The 23,576-nt window shown below is 38.9% G+C and overlaps 1 protein-coding gene across 1 annotated transcript in view; it reads left to right on the top strand.

The window, feature by feature from the left end:
• The window catches only part of ABCB4 (ATP binding cassette subfamily B member 4), a 70,222-nt gene extending 48,573 nt beyond the window's left edge, over positions 1–21,649 (top strand). Inside the window, exons 19-28 of the mRNA XM_023226716.3 lie at positions 1,373–1,450; positions 2,810–2,893; positions 3,926–4,129; positions 7,680–7,780; positions 9,372–9,512; positions 12,033–12,189; positions 13,193–13,390; positions 14,946–15,152; positions 19,917–20,063; positions 20,897–21,649. Of these exons, the coding sequence (XP_023082484.2) occupies positions 1,373–1,450; positions 2,810–2,893; positions 3,926–4,129; positions 7,680–7,780; positions 9,372–9,512; positions 12,033–12,189; positions 13,193–13,390; positions 14,946–15,152; positions 19,917–20,063; positions 20,897–21,103 (1,524 nt within the window). The 3' untranslated portion in view covers positions 21,104–21,649. The remainder of the gene's footprint in view (positions 1–1,372; positions 1,451–2,809; positions 2,894–3,925; positions 4,130–7,679; positions 7,781–9,371; positions 9,513–12,032; positions 12,190–13,192; positions 13,391–14,945; positions 15,153–19,916; positions 20,064–20,896) is intronic.
• Positions 21,650–23,576: the final 1,927 nt, after the last annotated feature.

The following is a 23,576-nucleotide window of genomic DNA, read 5'->3' on the forward strand; positions in this document are numbered from 1 at the left end:
TCCAGCCCCAATCCCCGGGATGCTAGGCAGTGCAGCTAGAAAAATGTGTTTCAGGGACTGCAGGAACAGTGGGCTGATGCATAGAACTGTATTGCCTGTAGCAATCTGCCAGCAAATGGAGGGGGAGGGCAGTCTGGTCCTGGACAAGGAACACCTGGGACCTATTCACCAGGTGCACTGATCACCCATCCCCCTGGTTTAGTAAACAGTTCTGATGTGCACTCCCCAATGTGCCCTCGGCTCGGCTACCCCAACACTCACAGTGTGGCTGGAGACTCACACATTCCAGAAGTAAGCCCACTTCTGGACATCTGGACTCCCCTCCAGTTTGGATGTGGTCATTAGAAGGAAATTGTCCCAAAGAGGCTGGAGAAGGAAGAGTACCCTGATTGTTCCCCAATTTGAGTGCAGGTGGAGCAGTGACCAGGAACCAGCATACTCATTTGGATCTTGTTTCTAAGGACATCCTTCCTCTACACTGCACGAGCCAAAATGAATTCCTGTGTAGGACTTTGTTACTTCTGTATTTAACTGCTTTATTGGAAGTAGTAGGAACACACTGAATGTTGTAGTTAAACACGGTATCTTTGTCACTGAGATGCTGCCCTTCAAAGTTTTGAAAAATAAACTTATTTAGAATGGTTTAGAAGCCAGGACTGGACACCTTTAAGATTTTTGGCCTTTGATTCTAATGCATACTAATGATTTTGCAGTACATGAATTTCACATGGGAGCTTTGAATTCGTATTTGGTCCTGGACTTTTGTTATTTAAATAGATGATTAACATACAAATAATGTAAAATCAATGTGAATATATGCACCTGTGTCAGAATACTAGGAACTGTTACCCACACAGCAAGTGGGTTTGGTCACTTGGTGGGTTTCAATCCAATGACCACATCAAGGAGGATTTAGCAAAGGAATTTTATAACTTGTCACAAGTGAGGAGCTCACAGGGCATAGTTCCCAAAGCAGTATCTCCCCAAGCTGGAGGCTGGGTCAGGTTTTATAAGCATATTGTAATTAAGTGTGATCTGATTGGATCTTGCAATGAGGTGATGCCAGGAAGCACAATCTGACTGGATCCTGCCATGGGGTGATGTCAGAGCTCAATCGGATTGAATCCTGCATCTTGCATTGTGGTGTCTGCTTCTTCATTCAGTCCCTGATTCTTGGTTCGGAGCACTTAGGTTCCCGCTATGGCTGCATGTTTGATTCATCTGGGGTTGCTCAGGTTATTAACATGACTTGAGGGTCTGTGGCAACTGTAAAACAGCTCATAACTTTGCTACATAAAAGTTGAACAGGATTGGTCTGGTGCAATTACATACATAAAGATCAAAAGAGACCACAGCCTTTTTTCTCAACCAGGGTTTCACGTTTGGGAAAGCTGGCGAGATCCTCACCAGGAGACTGCGATCAATGGCTTTTAAAGCAATGTTAAGACAGGTAGGAGTGTGCGCTGGAGAATGCCTTCTGGTTTTTCACATTTCTTCCGTATTAAGTTTCTTACTGTTCTTATTGCTATGTTGATAGGCATGTTTTCCCCCCATGGTATTCATGCAAGGATGGGGCAGAGTCCTACAAATTGTCCTGGTCCTTCAAGAGCTAAAGACCTCTCATGATTTTTTTTCACAGAAATAGGCTTTGTTTGGGTAGCTTTGGCTTATTCTGTAAATATCTCTCTCCATGTAGACACTATCATTTCAAAGACCTGTATCTCTTTTCTGGATCCTGTGCAGGCCCTGGTGAGTCCATTGAGACTCCAGGATGTCTTTAAACCAAGAAAAGCTAGTTGGTAGCATTTAATCTCATGTACCACAATCTACCATACTAACTGTAGGTATTCTCAAATGTTAATAATTGTTTTGTTTATTTCTTATTTGAGGTCTATTTTCACATTAATTCATGTGTTGGTTTATTCAAACATTACTTATCATGTACCAGACAGTGTGCTGGTGGCTAGTACTGTACAATCCATTATTTACTCTCCTGGTAAGTTCACATTCTAGTGCATGACATACGAAAATGTGCAAACATGAATTACCTATTTTTATAGAAAATGCCTAAGAGAGGGCCAGAATATTATCCATTCAATTGACGGGAACTGATTACATTTCTGTTCACAAATGGGCACATAATAGGGAGTATATTCTAATTAAATCTGTTTACAAATCCTATTTCAGTATCTCCTAAACTCTTGCTATGCAGGAAAAATTATGTGAAGGTAAAAGATGCCATGGATGAGTAGCTTACAATTAAAATCAAGTCTCAGACATGCTTCTTTTTTCACCTGTGGCTAACTGGATATAAGACACACTTTTAATCAGTGTTTTTTGTTTTTTGTTTTTTGTTTAAATATCAAACAAAAGCTTGGTGAGAAACCAGGGCTTATTTTCTCCTGCCTAGAATCTATCAGAACAACATGTCCAAGACAGCTCCACCACCCTTTATGAGAGACAACACCATATCAGGGCAGAAGTGTCCATAGTGAAAGACATGATGGTTGGGTAAATGGAATGCCCACCAGCCTCCCAGCCTTGGGCGAAGCTGGCAAAGAGCATGGCAGCCATCTGGGTGAGCCCTGCTCCCCTGGACCAGAGATGCTCTCCCTGCTACCACAGAGCAGTCAGGAAGCTGGGTTCTGCCAGATTCTGGGGGATTGTGCTCAGAGCAAGGCCAGGGACTCTACACTGCATTTGAGGTATTCCCTAAATTTCCTCAGCCTTGGAGCTTTGGGAGGCTTTGTCTGGTTTTCTTTGCTTGTTTTAATTTTGAACTAATATAAAGGTATATTTTATGCCATAGGACATGAGCTGGTTTGATGACCATAAAAACAGTACTGGTGCACTTTCTACAAGACTTGCCACGGATGCTGCCCAAGTCCAAGGAGTATGTAGACTGCACTCTACTTGTATTTTTTTACAAACATGGTTTTAGATAAGCATTTAGCATACCCACACTTGTTAAGATGCTTCCAGCTAGAAATAGCAGAAAGCTCAATCAAAACAATAAGCAGAAGATTAAACTTCAGGGTTGGTTGACCCACTGCCCCTCCAGATTTAATCCAGAATCCAGGTTCCCATCATTGGCTTTGGCTTTATCCCAAGGCTGATTCCTTGCAGTCACAGGATGGCTGCTAATAGTAATTCGAACTACAAGCTTCCTTATTTCCCATCCAGTGAAAGAGAGCACACACCTTTACCTCAATCCCCAAACAAAACCCTTTGCTGAAATCTAATTTGGGCTAATTTGGGTCACATGCCCCACCCTGAACCACTAGCTGTCTCCAGGGGACAGCGATGTTCTGTGTGGCCTACATCCCCACCCCTGTAGCTGAGGTGGGTTACTTTGCTGCTCACTGCTTCCACACAACAGGAGAAGGAGGAATGGATGCAGAGAGCCGACTGTAATGTCGCTACAGCCACCTTTGTTTTCTGAGCAGTGAGTAGTACAACACTAATTCATCCTTATATGTGCTTTGTGGTGGATTTTCTCTTAGGACACGTACCCTTTGTAACAATAGATGGTCTCTGGGAGTGTGTAAATTTCCCTTTTACACTTTTGAAGCAAATGGTCTTTAAAATTACCCAGGTACATTGGAGTTAGTTTCCTCTTTGAACATTGCATCTATGAAAAAATACATGCACCCCCAGTGCCCATCCACAAAGCGGAGAAGTTGATTACTTGGTTCTAGAATGTTGGTTCGGGTGGGCAGGAGAGGAATGAGAGTGTAAAGGCACAATGAAGAAAAGTCTGCAGAGCCTCATGAGTTAAGCACAGGTGTCGTGGGTTTATTGTAATGAAAGTAAGCCAATGTAGCTCAGGCACAGAACCCACTCATCATTCTGACCAAGAGGCTAAGGCTGGAGTGCATGCATTGGAGCTTAAAACTACAGTTTCTCTATGCTTTTTCTCTTCCAGGCCACAGGAACTAGGTTGGCTTTAATTGCACAGAATATAGCTAACCTTGGAACTGGTATTATCATATCATTTATCTACGGTTGGCAGTTAACCCTATTGCTATTAGCAGTTGTTCCAATTATTGCTGTATCAGGAATTGTTGAAATGAAATTGTTGGCTGGAAATGCCAAAAGAGATAAAAAAGAACTGGAAGCTGCTGGAAAGGTAGGTCAAATAAGGTTTCAATTACTGTAAGTGTTGTTTTTAGGCATGTGTTTTATTTGAATTATTTATCATGATATGCAGGCTTTAATAATTAAATGTGCTCACTACAACTAATAATTGTCAATTGTGTATGAAATATTTTACTGTATTAATGTCTAGAACTTAAATATAAGGTGATTAACATAAAACTTTCAGCTTATAGAAAGCAGCTAACATAGTTGTGATAAAGAACTTCTGAATATTCAAAGTGCATTTCATTTTACTTCATATCCCAATGCTACTGTTTGGACAAGTGTCATCCCTGTTTCAGAAACCTTCATGCAGAAGACTGTAAGTGAATTGTTCAGGGTCAGACATGTGCTGGTATTTAAGAGATCCTCTACTTCTTGGCTGTGATTTCTGTAATTAAGGTGGCAGCCACCAGATGGCAGTAATGCCTCAATTTTGTGGTTCTCACTATAATGGCAATTGGGCTTAACATTTACTTGAGCCTTACTATGTGCCAGTTATTGTGCTACATATTTATATGCACCAATTTATTACATCTTCACAATAATCCTATAAGGCAGGCACTATTGTTATCCCAATCTCAGAAATGCAGAACCTGAGATTCAAACAGAAGTTAGAGATTTGGCTGGGATTTAAGTTCAGGTCTAGTTTCAAAGTTCTTATCTCTACTATATGGTCTCTTTATATGTGTTTAAGTGTGTCTAAATCTACACATAAACATTTTATTTACATGTACATGCACTTAAATGTTCAAATGTAGATTATACCCATGAACATTTTAGTCTGATTTATGTAATTATTATCCTGTATTGAAACATGAGGAAGTGAAGCAGATGATAAATATAAATTGTGATATAGTTTTTATAGCATTGCACTTTACAGAGCCCTTTTACGAACATTACTGCAACTGACCTTCACTAGTTATGAGAAATGGAACAGGCAGTATCTCTATAGGGAAGAAGGCATCAGAGACCGGGTGAGTGACTAGCTTCAGAGGTGCCATGTTAAGGGGGAAGATTAACATTTGGACCAACCATGTTTCCACTAAACCAGTTATGTCTGATGAAATCCTTTCCTGTCCTCTTGTAACCGGCATCGGCTGCTGCTGTGTGCAGTGTTAGGTATAATAGTTTCTCCAGATTTCCATCACAATGCACTCTCCTCATTTTCATCCTGCATCCTCTCCAGGACTTGGAGCTTGCTAGGACAATATGTGGTTCCCAGGAGTTGGGAACCCCTGGGTGTCCAGAGTTCTTGAAGATTCTCTTGGCTGCTGACTGTGGGTACTTGAGGGCACCATTTCCTTTACTTCTGAGTGTCTCAACTAACTGCTGAAGAAACACTGTGTAGCTCTGTTTCCTCCCCTGCCCCTCAATCCTGCTTCTTTCCACATTTCATATGGGAGAATGGTCAGTTGGATGGAATGAAAATAAACTTTTCTTAGACAAGTTAACATGGTAGAAAACATCTTGAATCTAGTTAATAGTCTTAACTCCATTAATTGTTAGAATTTTGTCAGAGTAGAGCAGGTAGAATTGAGCAGTATTGAAACAAAACAAAATCTTGCATTAGTAGCCTTGGTCTTGCTACTCACAGTGTGTGAGGCTGGAGAAGATGCCCAACTTCTCTGGTCCTCACGTTCCACTTTAGTAAAATGAGAAACTGTACCAGATACTGTCCCAAGTTCCTTCCAGCTAAAACCCTGTTATTCTAGGGATCAGAGATTGAATAACTCAGACTGGCCAGTTTAATTTTTTTTTTTTGGAGCTACTTTGACCTACTAGGGCTTTTAAAAATACGAAAGATTAAAAAATTTTTAAATGTTAGTATCAATAGTTCAATATTGTTTACTCAGTCAGCTCTTGATTGAGAGTGAGAGTCGGAAAGAAGGTTCTAGAAAAACCCTAAATCACTGTTTATTTAAAAAGAAATGCTCTCATTTACCTGGGTACAGTTTCATCATTGTTAAAGGACAACAGAGTTTGAGGTATTCCCATCCCAATTTTCCAAAAAGGGCTTGGTAGTGAGGGTGTTGGTTGCTGGGCAGGGAGTGGGGAGGGAAGACTGCCTCATAACCATCTTGATCCAGGCCCTGTCTGGTCACTGAGATTAAGGGCCCTCTGTGCCTGAGCTAACCCGCAAAGCAGTTGACTCATGACTAGAAGGTCAAGAGAAGTGTCAAGTCATTAACTGGTTTCTCCTTGTGTAAATTACACAGCAGGGGTAGCAGAATAGCATAATGGTTTAGGAATGTGGACTCCGCATCAGATAGCCTGGGTTGGAATTCTTGCTTTGCTACTTATTAACTTTAGAACTTAAGGCAATTCAGTTAACTTCTCTGTGCCTCGGTTCTCTCATCTGTGTAAATAGGAATACTATTTACCTTTCAGGGTTGTGACGCTAAATGAGATCATATTGGTGAATGAGGTAATATTTGGACATAGTAAAAGCTCAGTAATTTTTCTCTATTCTCATAATAGCTATCTATCTTTATTACAAATGAAATATCTGTGGTTATTCAGTCTCAAGCATCAAGTATCTTCCTTTTAGCTCATTACAGAAGCTAAGAACTGAGGTAAAAAAGTCTTAAAGCTGTTAAAAGCCTAAAATTAAGATCTTATGCTCTGTGTGCTGATGGTTTAGATGACTCAACTACAGAACTATGATTTAGACTAAATAGCTAAGTCGCAGACAATGAACATTTGTCAAGGGTCGTTTGGCTATAAGAATCAGAAAACTTCTCTGGCTGGTTTGGCTAAAAGCAATTTGATGTAAGTACACTTCGAAGTACAGGAAATACAAGCAGTTTGTGTTTAACTGGCTCTTAGAGCCACAGGCTCTAATATCTGAGTCTTCCTATATACCTATTCCATTCCTCAGATGCTATATATTCAGACCAGCTTCTTACACATACCCAATGTGACATCAGCCTCTGAAGCCACAGGGCCTTGCAATTCAAACTTGTATCCAGGGCCAGGAAACCAAATCTGATTGACCCAGATTAGTCAGATGTCTGCCTCTGATTTAATCACGGATTTAAAGCATGCTCATGTTGTTTATAATTGGGATCTCCTTCCCATTGTGAGTGGACAGCTATTATAAGAAGTTATACTCAGGGAGGAAATAATTGGCAGCTCCAATAGGCCCTTAGAAATCACAGCCTAATCCTTTCTTCTAGGACTCTGCCCTTCGAAGAAAGTCAGGCCACAAAGGGGTTGTGACTAAGGCCAGTCATGTAACTGTCTGGTGGCAGGCTGGGAATAGAACCAGACCCTTGGTTCCCAGGTCACAGTTCTTGCCCTAAGCCGATCAGCCTTCCTGGGCATACAAAGACTTGCCTACCATACTTAGCAGAGCCAGAAGTACCAGTTTTGTCATAAAGCTAGTCTTGAACATATTATACCTTTTGTTTTTAATGTAAAGGAAATTAAAGCCTATCAAAATAACCTTCAGGGTGCTTTTGACAGAGCCCTAGGGCTTATTTTTCATTATTTCAGAAGTAAAAACACCACTTTTAATGAAGGTCTATTCTGTGTTACAGATTGCAACAGAGGCAATAGAAAATATTAGGACAGTTGTGTCTTTGACCCAGGAAAGAAAATTTGAATCAATGTATGTTGAAAAATTGTACGGACCTTACAGGTAATGAACTATATGATTCCTGCCAAGAACCTAGTGCTTTCCTAAGGCTGAATTATTATCCCGAAAAGATAATAAAAGCTCTGCTGCTCCAAACAATGATATGACTATAAGGGTGACCTTTTTTCAATAATTCTATCACTGAAAATAAGTAACTTTTTGATGTGAGTAGGGCACAGAATTATATTTTTTACATCTTATGCAAACAATAAGAATAGTTCTCCAAGAGGTAAAAGATACAGAGAATTGCACAGTCTTTGGTCATCAGTGCAGGCAACAGAAATAACCTATCTGGGTGACTTAGGACAAACATTCCTTTAAGGAATTGCTCAAATCTTCCTTTGCAGTGTGTAGACTGAACCAAAAGTGAGACTTGCTATTGGGTATGTTCCAGAGGAAAGTATTTCATGTGTTCTCTGAATGAAGACCAGATCCAACCTACTCTGAAGATAAAGAAACACAGCCTATAGTGGTTTATAGTTGAGCAATTCAAGAAACTCCTAATGGCACCATTTGCCACTCATTTCCACCGCAGCCTGATTTTGTAAATGAGTATGTTTTAACACAAACAAAGTTGAACACAACTTAGATTACAGTTTTGCAGACTGGAACAGTAGTTCTGAACACTTGCAAATTTGAACAGATATCTTCAAAAGTCTGAATTTATGCCATCTCCTCAGTTATGCACACTTCATATGACACTAAAGAATATGCAGCTACATCTTTGTGTCCATTTGATGTTGGACATATAAACATGTATGCACCATTAATGATAACCTATTTTGAACTTCAAGGAGGGTTAAGGAAGAATAGAAAGCTGAAGCTAATTGTGAACGTGGTTATAATTTAAAGATTCAATAGCATCACAAATTGCTCAATTAAGTTTTGTAACACCATGTTCACAGCACGTAAGTGAAACCATCCAAATTAGTGACACTTTGAATTTTTCCTCTTGTCAAAAATGCCCTCATATTTGAGAGTAACTCAATTATAGTTCTTTTGGAGGATTCAGAAGCCAATAAAGTGTAGCATGAGGTCAAATTAGAAACTGTACAAAATAAATTATATACAGGGGCTGGAAGGATCTAGCTTGGGAAAGGACTTCTGGTGTATATCTATGTAAACTTCAGGGACTCAACTTTCGTGAATCTGAAACATGAATTTTAACCTAACAGAGTACAACTAGTTACAGGAAACAATGTAATAGTAGTAAATCACATTCAGATAATTCAAACTTAAATTCAGATCCTGACGTTTTAGGCATTTTTGAAACAACAGCTATGCTTACATAATAGTAGTTGAACATTGGAGTCATCAGATATTAATATGTAATAACAGTTATCATTTGAGGAACCACTATGAACTAGGCACTGAGCTAGACATTTATATGGTTTTTAATTGTCAAAACAATTCTGCATTACAGTGATTATTTCCATTGTATAAATGTTTAGAGAAGTTATCATTTACCCAAACTAATATAACTGGAGGTGGAACTTAAACCCAGTCGGCCAGACTTAGAAGCCATGCTCTTTCCACTACACAGCGCTAAGGGAGGCTGAAGAGATGGTTACGAGTATACTGATTTGCTTTTCAGGAATTCCGTGCAGAAGGCACACATCTATGGAATTACTTTTAGTGTCTCACAAGCATTTATGTATTTTTCCTATGCCGGTTGTTTTCGATTTGGTGCGTATCTCATTGTGAATGGACATATGCGCTTCAAAGATGTTATTCTGTAAGTAGTTTTAAAAATATTAAGATTATTCTATAATAAGGTTTTAGTAGGTTTATGCAAAAGTTTAGAGTAGGAAAAAAATGACTCCTATGTCCAAAGATGAGGTCAGGGATTTAAATTTACCACAGTTTCCATCCTGGCAGGCACAGAGATCTGATCTTGTTAATACTCTAAGTGCAGCTTCATTTTGTGGACTACATTTAAGCTTATGAAAATGATCAGAAAGCACAGTTTTAGTTGCACATATAACCCTGGTCAGGATGATGCAAATTTTCTCATTATGGAATATAGGCAGAAAAAATCATAATTAGAAAGTTGCTGGTGACCATGGACTCAAAACAGGGTTATATAGCTTACTATTATCTACAACCAAAACATGGCCTGGAAAACGAGATGGGAATACTTGATAGAAGTCTGGCAAAGGCACTCTCTCCTGAACCAGGCCTGAGATGAGATGGCCCTGCCAACATTTGCCTCAGCCTCTCCTTTTTCCTTGGTTTCCAAGGCAAACTACTGGTCTGTTTGATGCCTTCTTTTCATAATGTACTCAGTACATTCCATTAGGTTGCAATCTAGGCTTGAAAGAGGGAAGTCACTCTTTTTAAGATCATTTAGTATGTTTCTGCTGTGGTGGGATGATTTTAAAGCAGTGGTGAACGGCCATTTTTGAAACAGGGTCAAGACAAAAAAGCAAAAGTGTGTAAGAGCTGGTATTTTTTTTTTTTCATCCAAAATTAAAATTACCATGAAAAAATGTATCTGTATAATCTTTGTATCAGGATCCCAGCAGGAAACAAATGGCACAGCAAATGGGTTAATTGATGAGTTTGCTAAAGGGTCTATTTACAAAGGCCTGGGAAGTGTTAAGGTAAGCAGTACCCAAGAAGGAAGTTAACACCCCAGCAATACCCAGCTAGAAACTGCTACCACCCTAAGCCAAAAGGCAAGAGGAGGGAAAGATTGCCAGAACTCAGCATAGGTGCTTTCTGTGGTCTTTGATGGAGGGACAGCAACTGCACAAGCAATCTGACAGGAAAGAAGCCAAAGAAACACATACCCTGGCCTCACTCCCTTCCAGCCTCCCTATCCTCTGCTGTGCCTTCCATTGGCCAAACCCTGTGAAACCAGAGGACCAGAAAACCTTTTGATTCCGTTCATGACAGTTGGAATCCCCCGACATGGAGTAGGGAGATAGAAGGTAGAGATGGGTAAAAAGTGAGGAGTGATTTTGGGGGACAAATGGAACTAGCAGCTGGGGATTACAACTTAGAGTACAACTATTGTATCAAAAATACTGAGAATGTTTCTGAAAGTGAAAACCGTTGGAAAGTTACATGAATCCTGCTTCCTTTCTTTTTTAAAATCATGGAAATGTTAAATTATGGAAACCTAGAAGACAGCTTTTTACTCTTTCATGCTGAAACTAAGTAACAGGCAGTACAGGGAAGCTATGCAGCCACATGTGGGTTGTTCATCACTATTTTAAAACTTAAGTTTTTGGCGACTAACCTTTTCATCATATTTAAAGGAAAGCCTTACCATACCTCTCATCCCGGCCCCTAGGTACTAAAAACCCGTTTTTAATGTCTTAGCTCGAGAAGTTCGGGAGGTGGAAACTTAAAGTTCTCCGTTATTACTAGGGAACTCCCACTCCTTTCTCTGGGACAGCGCTAGTATCAAAAGTGAATTATGTTGTGACGCTGTAGATCTCAGGATCTTTAGCCCTTCCTAAAAGTTGTCATCATCAATATCCATCCTTTAAAGAGCATATATTTAGAAAATAGAACTTTAGTTTAAGGTAACCTTTTTTTTCCAGAGCGCTGTCAATAGTTATTTTAACTTTTATTTTAGGTTCAGAGGTACATATGCAGGTTTGTTAATACAGGCAAACTCATGTCGTGGGGGCTTGGTGGTCATCAAACCCAGGTACTAAGCATAATAACTGATAGCATAATTAATTTAATTGTAAACAAAAAGCTATTTCTAGTAAAGTCTTATTTTCCCTAACAAAAATTATTTACAGTGATGATGATTACCATTTGTGTGGTAGTATAGAAGAAACCACAAACTGGAAGTCAGTCAGGGCTGGAGCTTTATTAGAAAAAGCTTACTTGGAACTGATCAAGGCCCTTACACACTTTGTGCTTCAATTCCCTCAACTCTAAAAAGAGTATAACCAGCAACTAAAATTAGCTGAGCTCACAAATCAGATTCAGTTATAAGCCTCTTCTTGAAAGTAAAAACCTTTGGAAAGTCACAGTAGTCCTAAGAAATTAGGGGCTCCTATGCAAAGGGAAGTCAGAAAGCAAGTCGAGAAAAGGCAAACCCTCACGAAGTGGATCTTGCCCCTCTCCTAGATTTATCTTGTTACTAGAATTTTATGGAAATGTATGTCGTGGAGAAAGGGGATGATTAAGGAGTAAAGAGGAAAAATATTGGTAAGCTCTATGCCTTTAGACTTTCAAACATCATGGAGTTAATTATATAATCTAATTTTTGAATTCCTCTCCTTCTGTCTAGCGTGTTTTCTGCAATTGTGTTTGGTGCAGTGGCTCTAGGACATGCCAGTTCATTTGCTCCAGACTATGCTAAAGCTAAGCTGTCTGCAGCCCACTTATTCATGCTGTTTGAAAGACAACCTTTGATTGACAACTACAGTGAAGAGGGGCTGAAGCCTGTAAGTTCTCTGATGCCTGATGATGCTTGATCAATTTTTCCCTAACGCTTGCTGTCTGCTAGATTATAGCTACAGGATAAGTTTGTGATGATTACACCAACATGTGTTTAATTTAATTTGTAATATTTATATAGCTAATATTTGGGCAACTTGACTGGCATTTAAAAAACTTCACAGGTGGTTCAAGGATCCTGAAGTTTAGCACATCAAAATAAAAAAAAAAAAAAAAGGAAAACCAGATATATTAGAACTGAATAGTTTCCACAAAAATTTAGTCATTTCTACATAAAGGTATAATTCTGCCATGTTAACGCAATTAGCAGTTTGACTTTAGTCACTTTTGATAATGGTTAAGTATACTTGGTAAGAAGGCACTTCATTCACAATGAGAGTAATAATCCTATGCTTTATTATCTACAAAGGTAACTTAAACTCACATCTGAGTGTTCTTTGTATGACACAAGATGCTACACATTGTCATATACAAGCAGCTATGCAGGTAAAGAGACTGGGACTTACACAGTCTTTCCAGGACTTTCCCAGGTATTTCATGTTCTGATAAAATTGCTGTGTCCAGTAAGTGAGATAAAGAAAGTGAACTTAAGAAACTTCCAGGGTTTGCCATCAGGGCTGTCCACTGAAACTTTAGTTAGAAACTGTTGCTAAATTTCCAAGTCTTTAGAGCCTTTTGGACACTGGCTTGATTCCAGCTTCAGAATCAGCAGTTGGGAAAGCTAAATCAGTATCTTAAAGAAATCAGAAACTGAATTAGATAACAACTCATGGTAATGACTTTTTGTCTAATCTCACCTGTACCCCTATCTCTCACCTTCATTTCACATCATAATAACTTGCTATCAATATTAACTGGCACCAGAACTATACCAAATATGAATTTCATGTTTCTCTACTACAGTCTTTGGTAAAGTTTCCTTGAAATAATATTTCTTATTCCAATAATTATCAGTCCAATTATAATAGCAACATTTAAACATTTATTCAGGATAAATTTGAAGGAAATATAACATTTAATGAAGTCATGTTCAACTATCCCACCCGACCAAACGTGCCAGTGCTTCAGGGGCTGAGCCTGGAGGTGAAGAAGGGCCAGACGCTGGCCCTGGTGGGCAGCAGTGGCTGTGGGAAGAGCACAGTGGTCCAGCTCCTGGAGCGGTTCTACGACCCCTTGGCGGGGACAGTGGTGAGCACATTTCCTTAGTAACTTGATTGAAGGCTATATTTTAATTGGCCCAACCAATATTGTCATAATGGAAAATACTGGACAAATGTAGACCCAGAATCCTGTTTGATACAATGACCACATTCTATAAACCCCAAACTGGCACCATATCCAAGAAATATATGGGGACAATAGGACAGAATGTCTAGAATTCAGTCTAGTTCAGAAAATACTGAATATAAAGTTAATTTTTACCCTGCCATGGACCTTTCTGGTCAGCCTGATTTTTCTAAGCAAACACTGACTTACTGGCTTATAAAGGTGAACCACAAACTCCTGCCCAAATTCAAAGTTGACTTCCAAAACAAGGTGTTACCTGCTTATTGCCTCCCCACCGCTTTCAGTTTTGCCACCTTCTCCTATCTTGAATTCTAGGCTCTCGAACTTTGACTTTGATCCTCAACCTCCAGCTCTTTCATATTTGGCTTTTGTCATTGATTTTCTAGCATGTAGCCCCCTGGCTCTCTTCCTTGAGTGAAGACCAACTCTTACCGATAATGCTTGTATCTGCCATAACCTTGGGACGGCACCCATGACCAAGCCCTGGGAGCCTGTCCCCATTAGACAGTCACCAAAGTGTTAAGCCTTGTTTAAGTTCTTTTATTAATAGTTGTTAAGCCTAAATCAGCCTTGTTAAGCCTAATTTAGTTGTTTCTCTCTGGAAATCTTATGCTTTGCTATTATAACTATTCTGCAGGTAACATAGGCAAACCAGCTCACCAAAACTCTGTAAATGTGAAGTGCTGATACTATGGTGGGAATTTTTTTCTTTACTGAGATCAAGACTAGCTAGGCTTGTGTCTAGTCCTTTGCCTGTAACCTTTACCTTACAGAAGGCTGTATTTTCAAGTACGTATTACAACACTTCCCTAGGAGCACCATGCCTCCTGCCTATAGCAAGTAAAACAAAAACAAAACCATCACTGCTAGCAAAAATAAATCTCCCAAAGACACTGCCCTTTGTAACTTGTCCATTTTCCACTGGATTCTTGTCCTTAGTGCTATCAGAGAGGTGGGGGAGAGTTAAGCCTAGTAGTTTTCAGGGAAAAGAGAGGTAGAGGTAGGACCAGAGTCAACCAACTTTTGGAATCTGGGGGCCATGCGTCTGATCAGCTTTTTCACTGGTGTGTGTGGGGGAGGGGGAAATCAAGTCAAGTTGAAGGGTTACGATTATTCTGGGGACAGCAGACCTGAGTGGGACACCTTGATGCAGGCTTCTTTAAGGCAGGGTAGGACACAGATGGCTGGAGGAGGGCAGACAAGGACAAAGCGAAGTGTGAAAAAAGAGGTTCAAATGTGCTACCATTTTGCCAGTTAGACCAAGATAGGGATGGCTTAATCACCATAAAAATCATCACATTGGCCATGCTGGCCTCAATAGTATAAGTCTTGGAGGGTTGTTGTTTTGCAGCTGCTGATGCCCTCATGCAACAATCCTCCAAATGGACAATCTAGTAACTTTTTAGTTTTTTTCTTTTTTAAACCCTCCTTATAGTTTGTGGACTTTGGTTTTCAGCTTCTCGATGGTCAAGAAGCAAAGAAACTCAATGTCCAGTGGCTCAGAGCTCAACTCGGAATCGTGTCTCAGGAGCCCATCCTATTTGACTGCAGCATTGCCGAGAATATTGCCTATGGAGACAACAGCCGGGTTGTATCACAGGATGAAATTGTGAGTGCAGCCAAAGCTGCCAACATACATCCTTTCATCGAGACGTTACCCCATGTAAGTTAACGGGTAACTTCTTAGCTGAAATCAGAAGAGACTATTTTTTATCCCCCAAACAATTACCAAAGTTATGCCAACAAAATCTTATAACAAAATATGTTGATTTACTAACATTAACAACTTGGACAAGGCACTTGACTTCAGGATACCAAGCTTCCTTATTTGTAAATGGGAATACATCATGCCTACCTCATACAAATGGAGTGAGAAGCTGAAAACCACCATACTTTAGGTTGCAGACTGGTGATTGAGGGCTGCATTTAGACTACAGTCATGTTTGATTTAGCCCTATGGTACTTTTAAAACAATTATAGTTTTTATTTTGAGATAATTATAGATTTACATGTAGTCATAAGGAATACAGAGATCTTATGTACCCTTTACCTAGTTTCTGCCAATGACAATCTCTTGCAAAACTGGTATACAGTGTCACAAGCAGGATACTGATATTGACACACTCCACCGACCTTATTCAGACTTCCCTTGTTTTACTTGCATTCATTTGCATAAGGATTTAGTTCTGTGCAGCTGTATTGCAGATGTGGATTCATAGATCCACTAATTAAGATACAGAACACTGGCGCGGTGCCTCACACCTGTAATCCCAGCACTTTGGGAGGCCAAGGTGGGTGGATCACGAGGACAGGAGATCGAGACCATCCTGGCCAACATGGTGAAAACCTGTCTCTACTAAAAACACAAAAATTAACCAGGCGTGCTGGCAGGTGCCTGTAGTTGCAGCTACTCAGGAGGCTGAGGCAGGAGAATTACTTGAACCTGAGAGACGGAGGTTGCAGTGAGCCGAGATCACACCATTGCACTCCAGCCTGGGCGACAGAGTGAGACTCTGTCTCAAAACAAAACAAAACAAAACAAAACAAAGATACAGAACATTCCCATCTCCATAAAGATCCCTCATACTGCCCTTTTAGAGCCATGCATACCTCCCTTCCTCCCACCCTCACCCCTCCCAAACTCTGGCAAACACCAATCTGTTCTCTGTTTGAATAATTTTATATTTTAAAAATGTTTTATAAAAATATATACAGTATGTAAACTTTTGGGATTATCTTTTGTCATTCAGCTAATTCCCTGAAGTTGTGTGTATTCATAGGCATTGCTTTTATTACTGAATAGTATTCCACAGCATGGAGGTACCACAGTTTAACCACTCACCTGTTGAAGGATAGCTAGGTTATTTCCTGTTTCTGGCTATTGCAAATAAAGCTGCTATAAATACTTGTATACAGGTTTCTGTATGAATTCAAGTTTTTATTTCTTTGGGATAAAGACCCGGGAGTGGAGTTGTGGAGCAGTATGGCAATTTCATGTTTAGTTTATAAGCCATTGCTCAACTGTTTTCCAGAGTGGCCATCCCATTTTACATTCCTACCAGCAATGTCTAAGTAATGCAGTTTCTCTGAATCTTTGCCAGCATTTACTGTTGTCATTAGTTTTTATTTTTACCACTCGGATAGGAGTGTAGTGATACATCACTGTGGCTTTAATATGCATTTCCCAATGGCAAATGATGTGGAACACAGTTTTTTATATGCTTATTTGCCATCCATATATCCTCTTTGGTGAAATGTCTCCATGTTGTTTGCCCATATTCTAATTGGATATTTTTCTTTTACTGCTGAGTTTTGGGAAGTTTTTCTTTTCTTTTTTTTTTTTTTTAAACATATTGTAATTACTGTTGGATATGTAGTTTGTAAATGTTTTCTCCCAGTCTGTAGCTTGTTTATTCATCCTATAAGAGGATCTTTTGCAGAGCAAAAGTTTTACTTTTGATGAGGTCCAATTTATCAATTCTTCCTTGTATGGATTATGCTTTCAGTGTCAAGTCTAAGAACTCATTGCCTAGCCCTAGGCCCAAAATATTTTCTGCATTTTTTTTCTAAAAGTTTCATAGCTTTACATTTTAAATTTCAGTCCATGACCATTTTGAGTCCACTTTAAATATGTGTAGCCCCAGAAGGATGGCTTGAGGTCCCTAAAAGTGATGGTAGGGACAATTCATTTTATGGCATTCTTCCAGCATTCGAGATTCCACTGGGTTACACTGACGTAGAGCTTAATTATTTTTGCTTTTAGTTTCTGCTATAGTTAGAAATCACTCACACCCACAAATAAAATTTTAAAAACCTTTCATTTTGGTTAGTCTTACCAACCTTTAATGCACAGGCATTGACCTGAATCAAATATTGGATTTGATTGTGAATAGAAAAATTTACAGCTTCAGCTCTAAATATAAGTGACCACTAGACTTTAGGCAATTAATTCACATGATATACATCACTGCATAAGCCCTGCAAACTGAACTGACTCAATTTACCTCTCTATTCATGTTCTTTCTCAGCCTAGAATGTTATCTCAAAATCAAGCTCCCCAAACTTCTCTAAAAAGGTTTCTTTCATTTATTTCCCCTTTTTTTTTCTCCTTCCACCCTGTCTCCACAACAACTTCTATCTCCCTCTTCTGGCCTTTCATAGTGTGCTGTGTATACTACTACAGTCATGTGTTACATAACATTTTGGTCAACGACAGACTGCATATACCACAGTGGTTCCCATAAGATTATAATGGAGCTGAAAAATTCCTATTGCCTAGTGACATAGCTGTTATAATATCATAGTGCAACACAAAATTCATGTGTTTGTGGTGATGCTGGCATAACAAAGCCACTGCACTGCCAGCTGTATAAGAGTATAGCACATACTACTATGTACAGTGCATAATACTTGATAATGACAACAAATGACTTATTGGTTCATGCATCCGTTATACTATTTGTTGTTAGACTATACTCCTCCTATTTTAAAGAAAGTTAATTATAAGATAGCCTTAGGCAGGTCCTTCAGGAGGTATTCCATTAGGCAGGCATTACTATTGTAGGAGATTATGGCAGCTCTGTGTGTATTATTGCTCCTGAAGGCCTTCCAGTGGGACAAAACATAGAGGTAGAAGACAGTGATATTGATTATCTTGATCTTGCATAGACCTAGGCTAATGTATGTTTGTATCTTAGTTTATAACATAAAAGTGTGAAAAGTAAAAAATAAAAAATTAATTTTTTTGAGACATCTGCTCTGTTGCCTAGGCTGGAGTACAGTGGGATGATCGTGGCTCACCGCAACCTCTGCCTCCTGGGCTCAAGTGATCCTCCCATGTCAGCCTCCAGAGTAGCTGGGACAGGTGCACGCCACCACGCCCAGCTAATTTTTTGTATTTTTGGTAGAGACAGGGTTTCGCCATGTTGCCCAGGCTGGTCTCGAACTCCTGACCTCAAGTGATTCACTTGCCTCAGCCTCCCAAAGTGCTGGATTATAGGCATGAACCAGTGTGCCCAGCCATAAAAAATTTCAGACTGAAAACTTATAGAATAAGGACATAAAGAAAGAATCTTTGTAAAACTGTACAATCAATGTGTTTTTAAGCTAAGTGTTATTACAAAAGAGTCCAAAGGTTTGACAAATTTAAAAGTTCATGCCTGTAGTCTTAGCACTTTGGGAGGCTGAGATGACAGGATTACTTGAGGCAAGCCCAGCCTGGGCAACATAGGGAGATCTAGTTTCTACAAAATCAAAAACAAAAACAAAATTAAGCCAGGCTTGGTGGCACACTCTTGTAGTCTCAGCTACTTGAGAGGGATTGCTTGAGCCCCAGAGTCCAAGGTTGCAGTGAGCTATCATCACACCACGGCACTCTGGCCTGGGTGAAAGAACAAAACCCGATCTCTAAAATAATAATAATTATTATTATTTAAAAATTTATAAAGTAAAAAGTCAAAGTAAGCTAAGGTTAATTTGTTGTTAAAAATTATAAAATTTAGTGTAGCCTAAGTGTACAGTGTTCATAAAGTCTACAGTAGTATACAGTAAGGCCTTCACATTCACTCACCAGTCACTTACTGACTCACCCAGGCAACCTCCAGTCCTGCAAGCTCCATTCATGGTAAGTGCCCTATACAGGTGTACCATTTTTTAATCTTTTATACTGTATTTTTACTGTTCTTTTTCTATGTTTAGATACACAAATACTTACCATTGTGTTACAACTGCCAGTATTCAGTACAGTTACATGCTGTATAGGTTTGTAACCTAGGAGCAATTGGCCATACCACATTGCCTAAGTGTATATAGTATGTGATACCATCTAGGTTTGTGTAAATACTCTACAATGTTTGTACAACAATAACATTGCCTAATAATGCAGTTTTCAGAACATATTTCAGTCATTAAGCAATGCATCATTGTAATTTAGTCCTTACTTGACCTTACATTGAATGATTTATATGTATAGTTTTTCTCTGTAGATTATAAATTCCTTTAGGGCAGAAACAAAGCTGAATTCACTTTCATATTTTTCACAGTTCATAGCATAGCATGTGCTCAGTAAATATTTAAGGGAATAAATAAGTTTGAAAGAATACACTAGTATCTACATGGATCGTATGAACATTTGAAATTAAAAAAAGACTTTGAAAGTATTCGTATTTAACCTTTATAGGACTCCAGTGACATCAGATTAACTGGCGTTATAACAGTAGGAACTCGAAAATTTGCTCAACTTTCTATTGTAGAATACCATTGAGAATTAAAGTCACTAGTTTTCTCGTTCGATTTTAAAAATAAACACTTTGTTAAGTTGAAAGGTTATAGAAACTGTCATTGACTCTAAATGTTTTTCTTATAAATAGAACTGTCAACTGTTAAGCAACAGTTCATTCAACATCTTTATAACTTGGTTAACCTGCAGAAATATGAAACAAGAGTGGGAGATAAGGGGACTCAGCTCTCAGGAGGTCAAAAACAGAGGATTGCTATTGCCCGAGCCCTCATCAGACAACCTCAAATCCTCCTGTTGGATGAAGCTACATCGGCTCTGGATACTGAAAGTGAAAAGGTGTGTGTAGCCTCCCAACTTATGTCCTATTCAATTTATGAAATAGAAGGGATTTTGTTGTCAACCATGAAAAAAACACACACAAGCACAGGGGGGAAAGCATGGAACTTTAGATAGTGAGTTTTTTTTAATTTTTATTTTTTTGAGACAGGGTCTCGCTCTGTTGCCTAGGCTGTAGTGCAGTGGCGCACTCTGGCTCACTGCAACCTCTGCCTCCCGGGTTCAAGCGATTCTCTTGCCTCAGCCTCCCAAGTAGCTGGGACTACAGGTGCCTGCCACTATGCCCAGCTAATTTTTGTATTTTTAGTAGAGGCAGGGTTTCATTATGTTGGCCAGGCTGGTCTCGAATCCTGACCTTGTGATCCGCCTGCCTCGGCCTCCCAAAGTGCTGGGATTACAGGCGTGAGCCACCTTGCCTGGCCGATAGTGGTTATTTTGAAGTAATGGAATACTTTATTCCAAATTTTCTAAAATGATTATATATTTTATAAACAAAGCATTCAAAAGAAAAAAGCTGCACAAATTACATTTTTAGCACATTAGGAATGAAAAACTGGAAAATACTCAAAAGGGAACTAAACAGAAGATTAGAAAATTTAAATACTTAACAAATTTTTTTACAGTATGGGAACCCATTTGTGTTATATTTAAAACGCAGAACATAACTATGTAGATTAAATGTTGATTATACAAAATACACATGCATAAAGTTCAAAGATTCTAAGAGATTAGAAATTAAGTTTATTAGAATGGCAACATTTTCAAATTTACTTGAATGTTAAAACTAATTTATACAATTTTTGTGATAAGGTGTCTGTCTGATTTATCAATAGGTTGTCCAAGAAGCCCTGGACAAAGCCAGAGAAGGCCGCACCTGCATTGTGATTGCTCACCGCCTGTCCACCATCCAGAATGCAGACTTAATAGTGGTGTTTCAGAATGGCAGAGTCAAGGAGCACGGCACACATCAGCAGCTGCTGGCACAGAAAGGCATCTATTTTTCAATGGTCAGTGTCCAGGCTGGGACACAGAACTTATGAACTTTTGCTACAGTATATTTTAAAAATAAATTCAAATTATTCTACAATTTTATCTGACTTGTAAAAGAAGTTTCTAGTTTGTCATCATAAAACATAAGTATATCTCATTCTAAATCAATTTAGAAGATCCAATTTGGGGTTTATTATGGCATTTGAAATTTGAGAGTTAGAAGTGACACCTGTCTTGAAGTATTAAAACAACAGGCTGGCTCTCCCTAAGTTACTAGAAACATCCAGAAAAAGAACAAAATTCAAGATAAAAGTACAGGTGTAGAAATATAGAAGCCACAGACATAGGAAAATGGTCTTATGGTCCTGAATGGGTTGGGTAGACAGGATAGTTTGGGAATAATTTTCCCAAGTACAAAGGAAAAATAGATTGTTTAATAGCCTCATCTCTCTTGGTAATTTTCTAAATAATTCTATTATGGAATCAAAGTTTTTTAAATGAATGAATTTCCAGCTTTATCATCCAAGACCAAGAGAAAATGAAATTGCCCCTATCTAGCTAACTCTGAAAGCACGTATCAGTTCCATTAAGCAAGAAAGAGCCCTGTCATTAAGTATTTCTTTAAAGTTTTAAACTCGTTAATTTAAAATGTACAATTATCAATATAATTTGAAACATCAAACATCGATGATACATGCTGAGTTTCTATAGCAACTGTGTCCTCTTTTATAATAAAATATACTACTTTTCCCAGAAAATCCGTTTTTCCTACAAGGAAAGGTATGTTTAATGGAAAGCCAAAAATATTCTAGACAACCCCTGGAAGCTAACCACACTGAAATGTTTCCGTATGTTTTCCCTTTGTTTTCTCCACAATTTTCTGCAACAAATTAGTTCTTAGTGTCGTATCAGGTTGTTAAATTCAGTAAATTATCCAAAGTTCTTCTAACTAATAAACCATATTACCAAAGAATTTTTCAAATGTGACCACTGTGTGAGTGGATCAAATTTCAGATTAACCAAGACAAAAGGGAGGCAAAAAGTATATTACTGCAGTGACCCAAAGTAGTATTCAACCTGTTTATCTATAATGATTCCCAAACTTGCCTGGTCAGAATCACGGGGCATCTATTCCTAAACAAAATAATAGATTCAGTAGGTCTGGGTTGAGACCCAGGAATGTTTTTTAAAATGCACTTTAGATGATTATTCACGTCAGGCAAGTTAGGAAAAGTGGTGAGGTATGACTGAGAGGGGGTTTCTGTGCAGGTGATGCAGTTTCCAAAATACCCCACTCATTACACATTATAGTTTTAGTATTCTTACCTAAAATGCTTGGGATCAGAAGTGTTTCATATGTCAGAATATTTGCATTATACTCACTGGCTGAGCAGCCCAAGTCCAGAAATCCTAAATGTTCCAGTGAGCATTTCCTTATGTCAGCACTCAAAATGTTTTGGATTTTGGAGAATTTCTGGCGTTCAGATTTGGGATTCTTAACCTGTATTTAAAAACCAACCAAATGATTCTAAATGCCTTGCTGTCTAGTTTACAACCCTGCACTAGAGTGAGGGAAAAGGTTCTTAGTTCAGATTTCATCTTCCTTTTCTTTTTCTTTTTTCTTTTTTTTATTTTTTAATTTTTTATTATACTTTAAGTTTTAGGGTACATATGCATAATGTGCAGTTTTGTTACATATGTATATCTGTGCCATGTTGGTGTGCTGCACCCATCAACTCGTCAGCACCCATCAATTCCTCATTTATATCAGGTATAACTCCCCAGTGCAATCCCTCCCCCCTCCCCCCTCTCCATGATAGGCCCCCGTGTGTGATGTTCCCCTTCCCGAGAACAAGTGAACTCACTGTTCAGTTCCCACCTATGAGTGAGAACATGCGGTGTTTGGTTTTCTCTTCTTGTGATAATTTGCTAAGAATGATGGTTTCCAGCTGCATCCATGTCTCTACAAAGGACGCAAACTCATCCTTTTTTATGGCTGCATAGTATTCCATGGTGTATATGTGCCACATTTTCTTAATCCAGTCTGTCACTGATGGACATTTGGGTTGATTCCAAGTCTTTGCTATTGTGAATAGTGCCGCAATAAACATACGTGTGCATGTGTCTTTATAGTAGCATAATTTATAATCCTTTGGGTATATACCCAGTAGTGGGATGGCTGGGTCATATGGTACATCTAGTTCTAGATCTTTGAGGAATTGCCATACTGTTTTCCATAATGGTTGGACTAGTTTGCAATCCCACCAACAGTGTAAAAGTGTTCCTATTTCTCCACATCCTCACCAACACCTGTTGTTTCCTGATTTTTTAATGATTGCCATTCTAACCGGTGTGAGATGGTATCTCATTGTGGTTTTGATTTGCATTTCTCTGATGGCGAGTGATGATGAGCATTTTTTCATGTATCTGTTGGCTGTATGAATGTCTTCTTTTGAGAAATGTCTGTTCATATCCTTTCCCCACTTTTTGATAGGGTTGTTTGTTTTTTTCTTGTATATTTGT

Source organism: Piliocolobus tephrosceles, chromosome 8 (assembly GCF_002776525.5).
Source record: "Piliocolobus tephrosceles isolate RC106 chromosome 8, ASM277652v3, whole genome shotgun sequence".
In the NCBI taxonomy this organism is placed as follows: Eukaryota; Metazoa; Chordata; class Mammalia; order Primates; family Cercopithecidae; genus Piliocolobus; species Piliocolobus tephrosceles.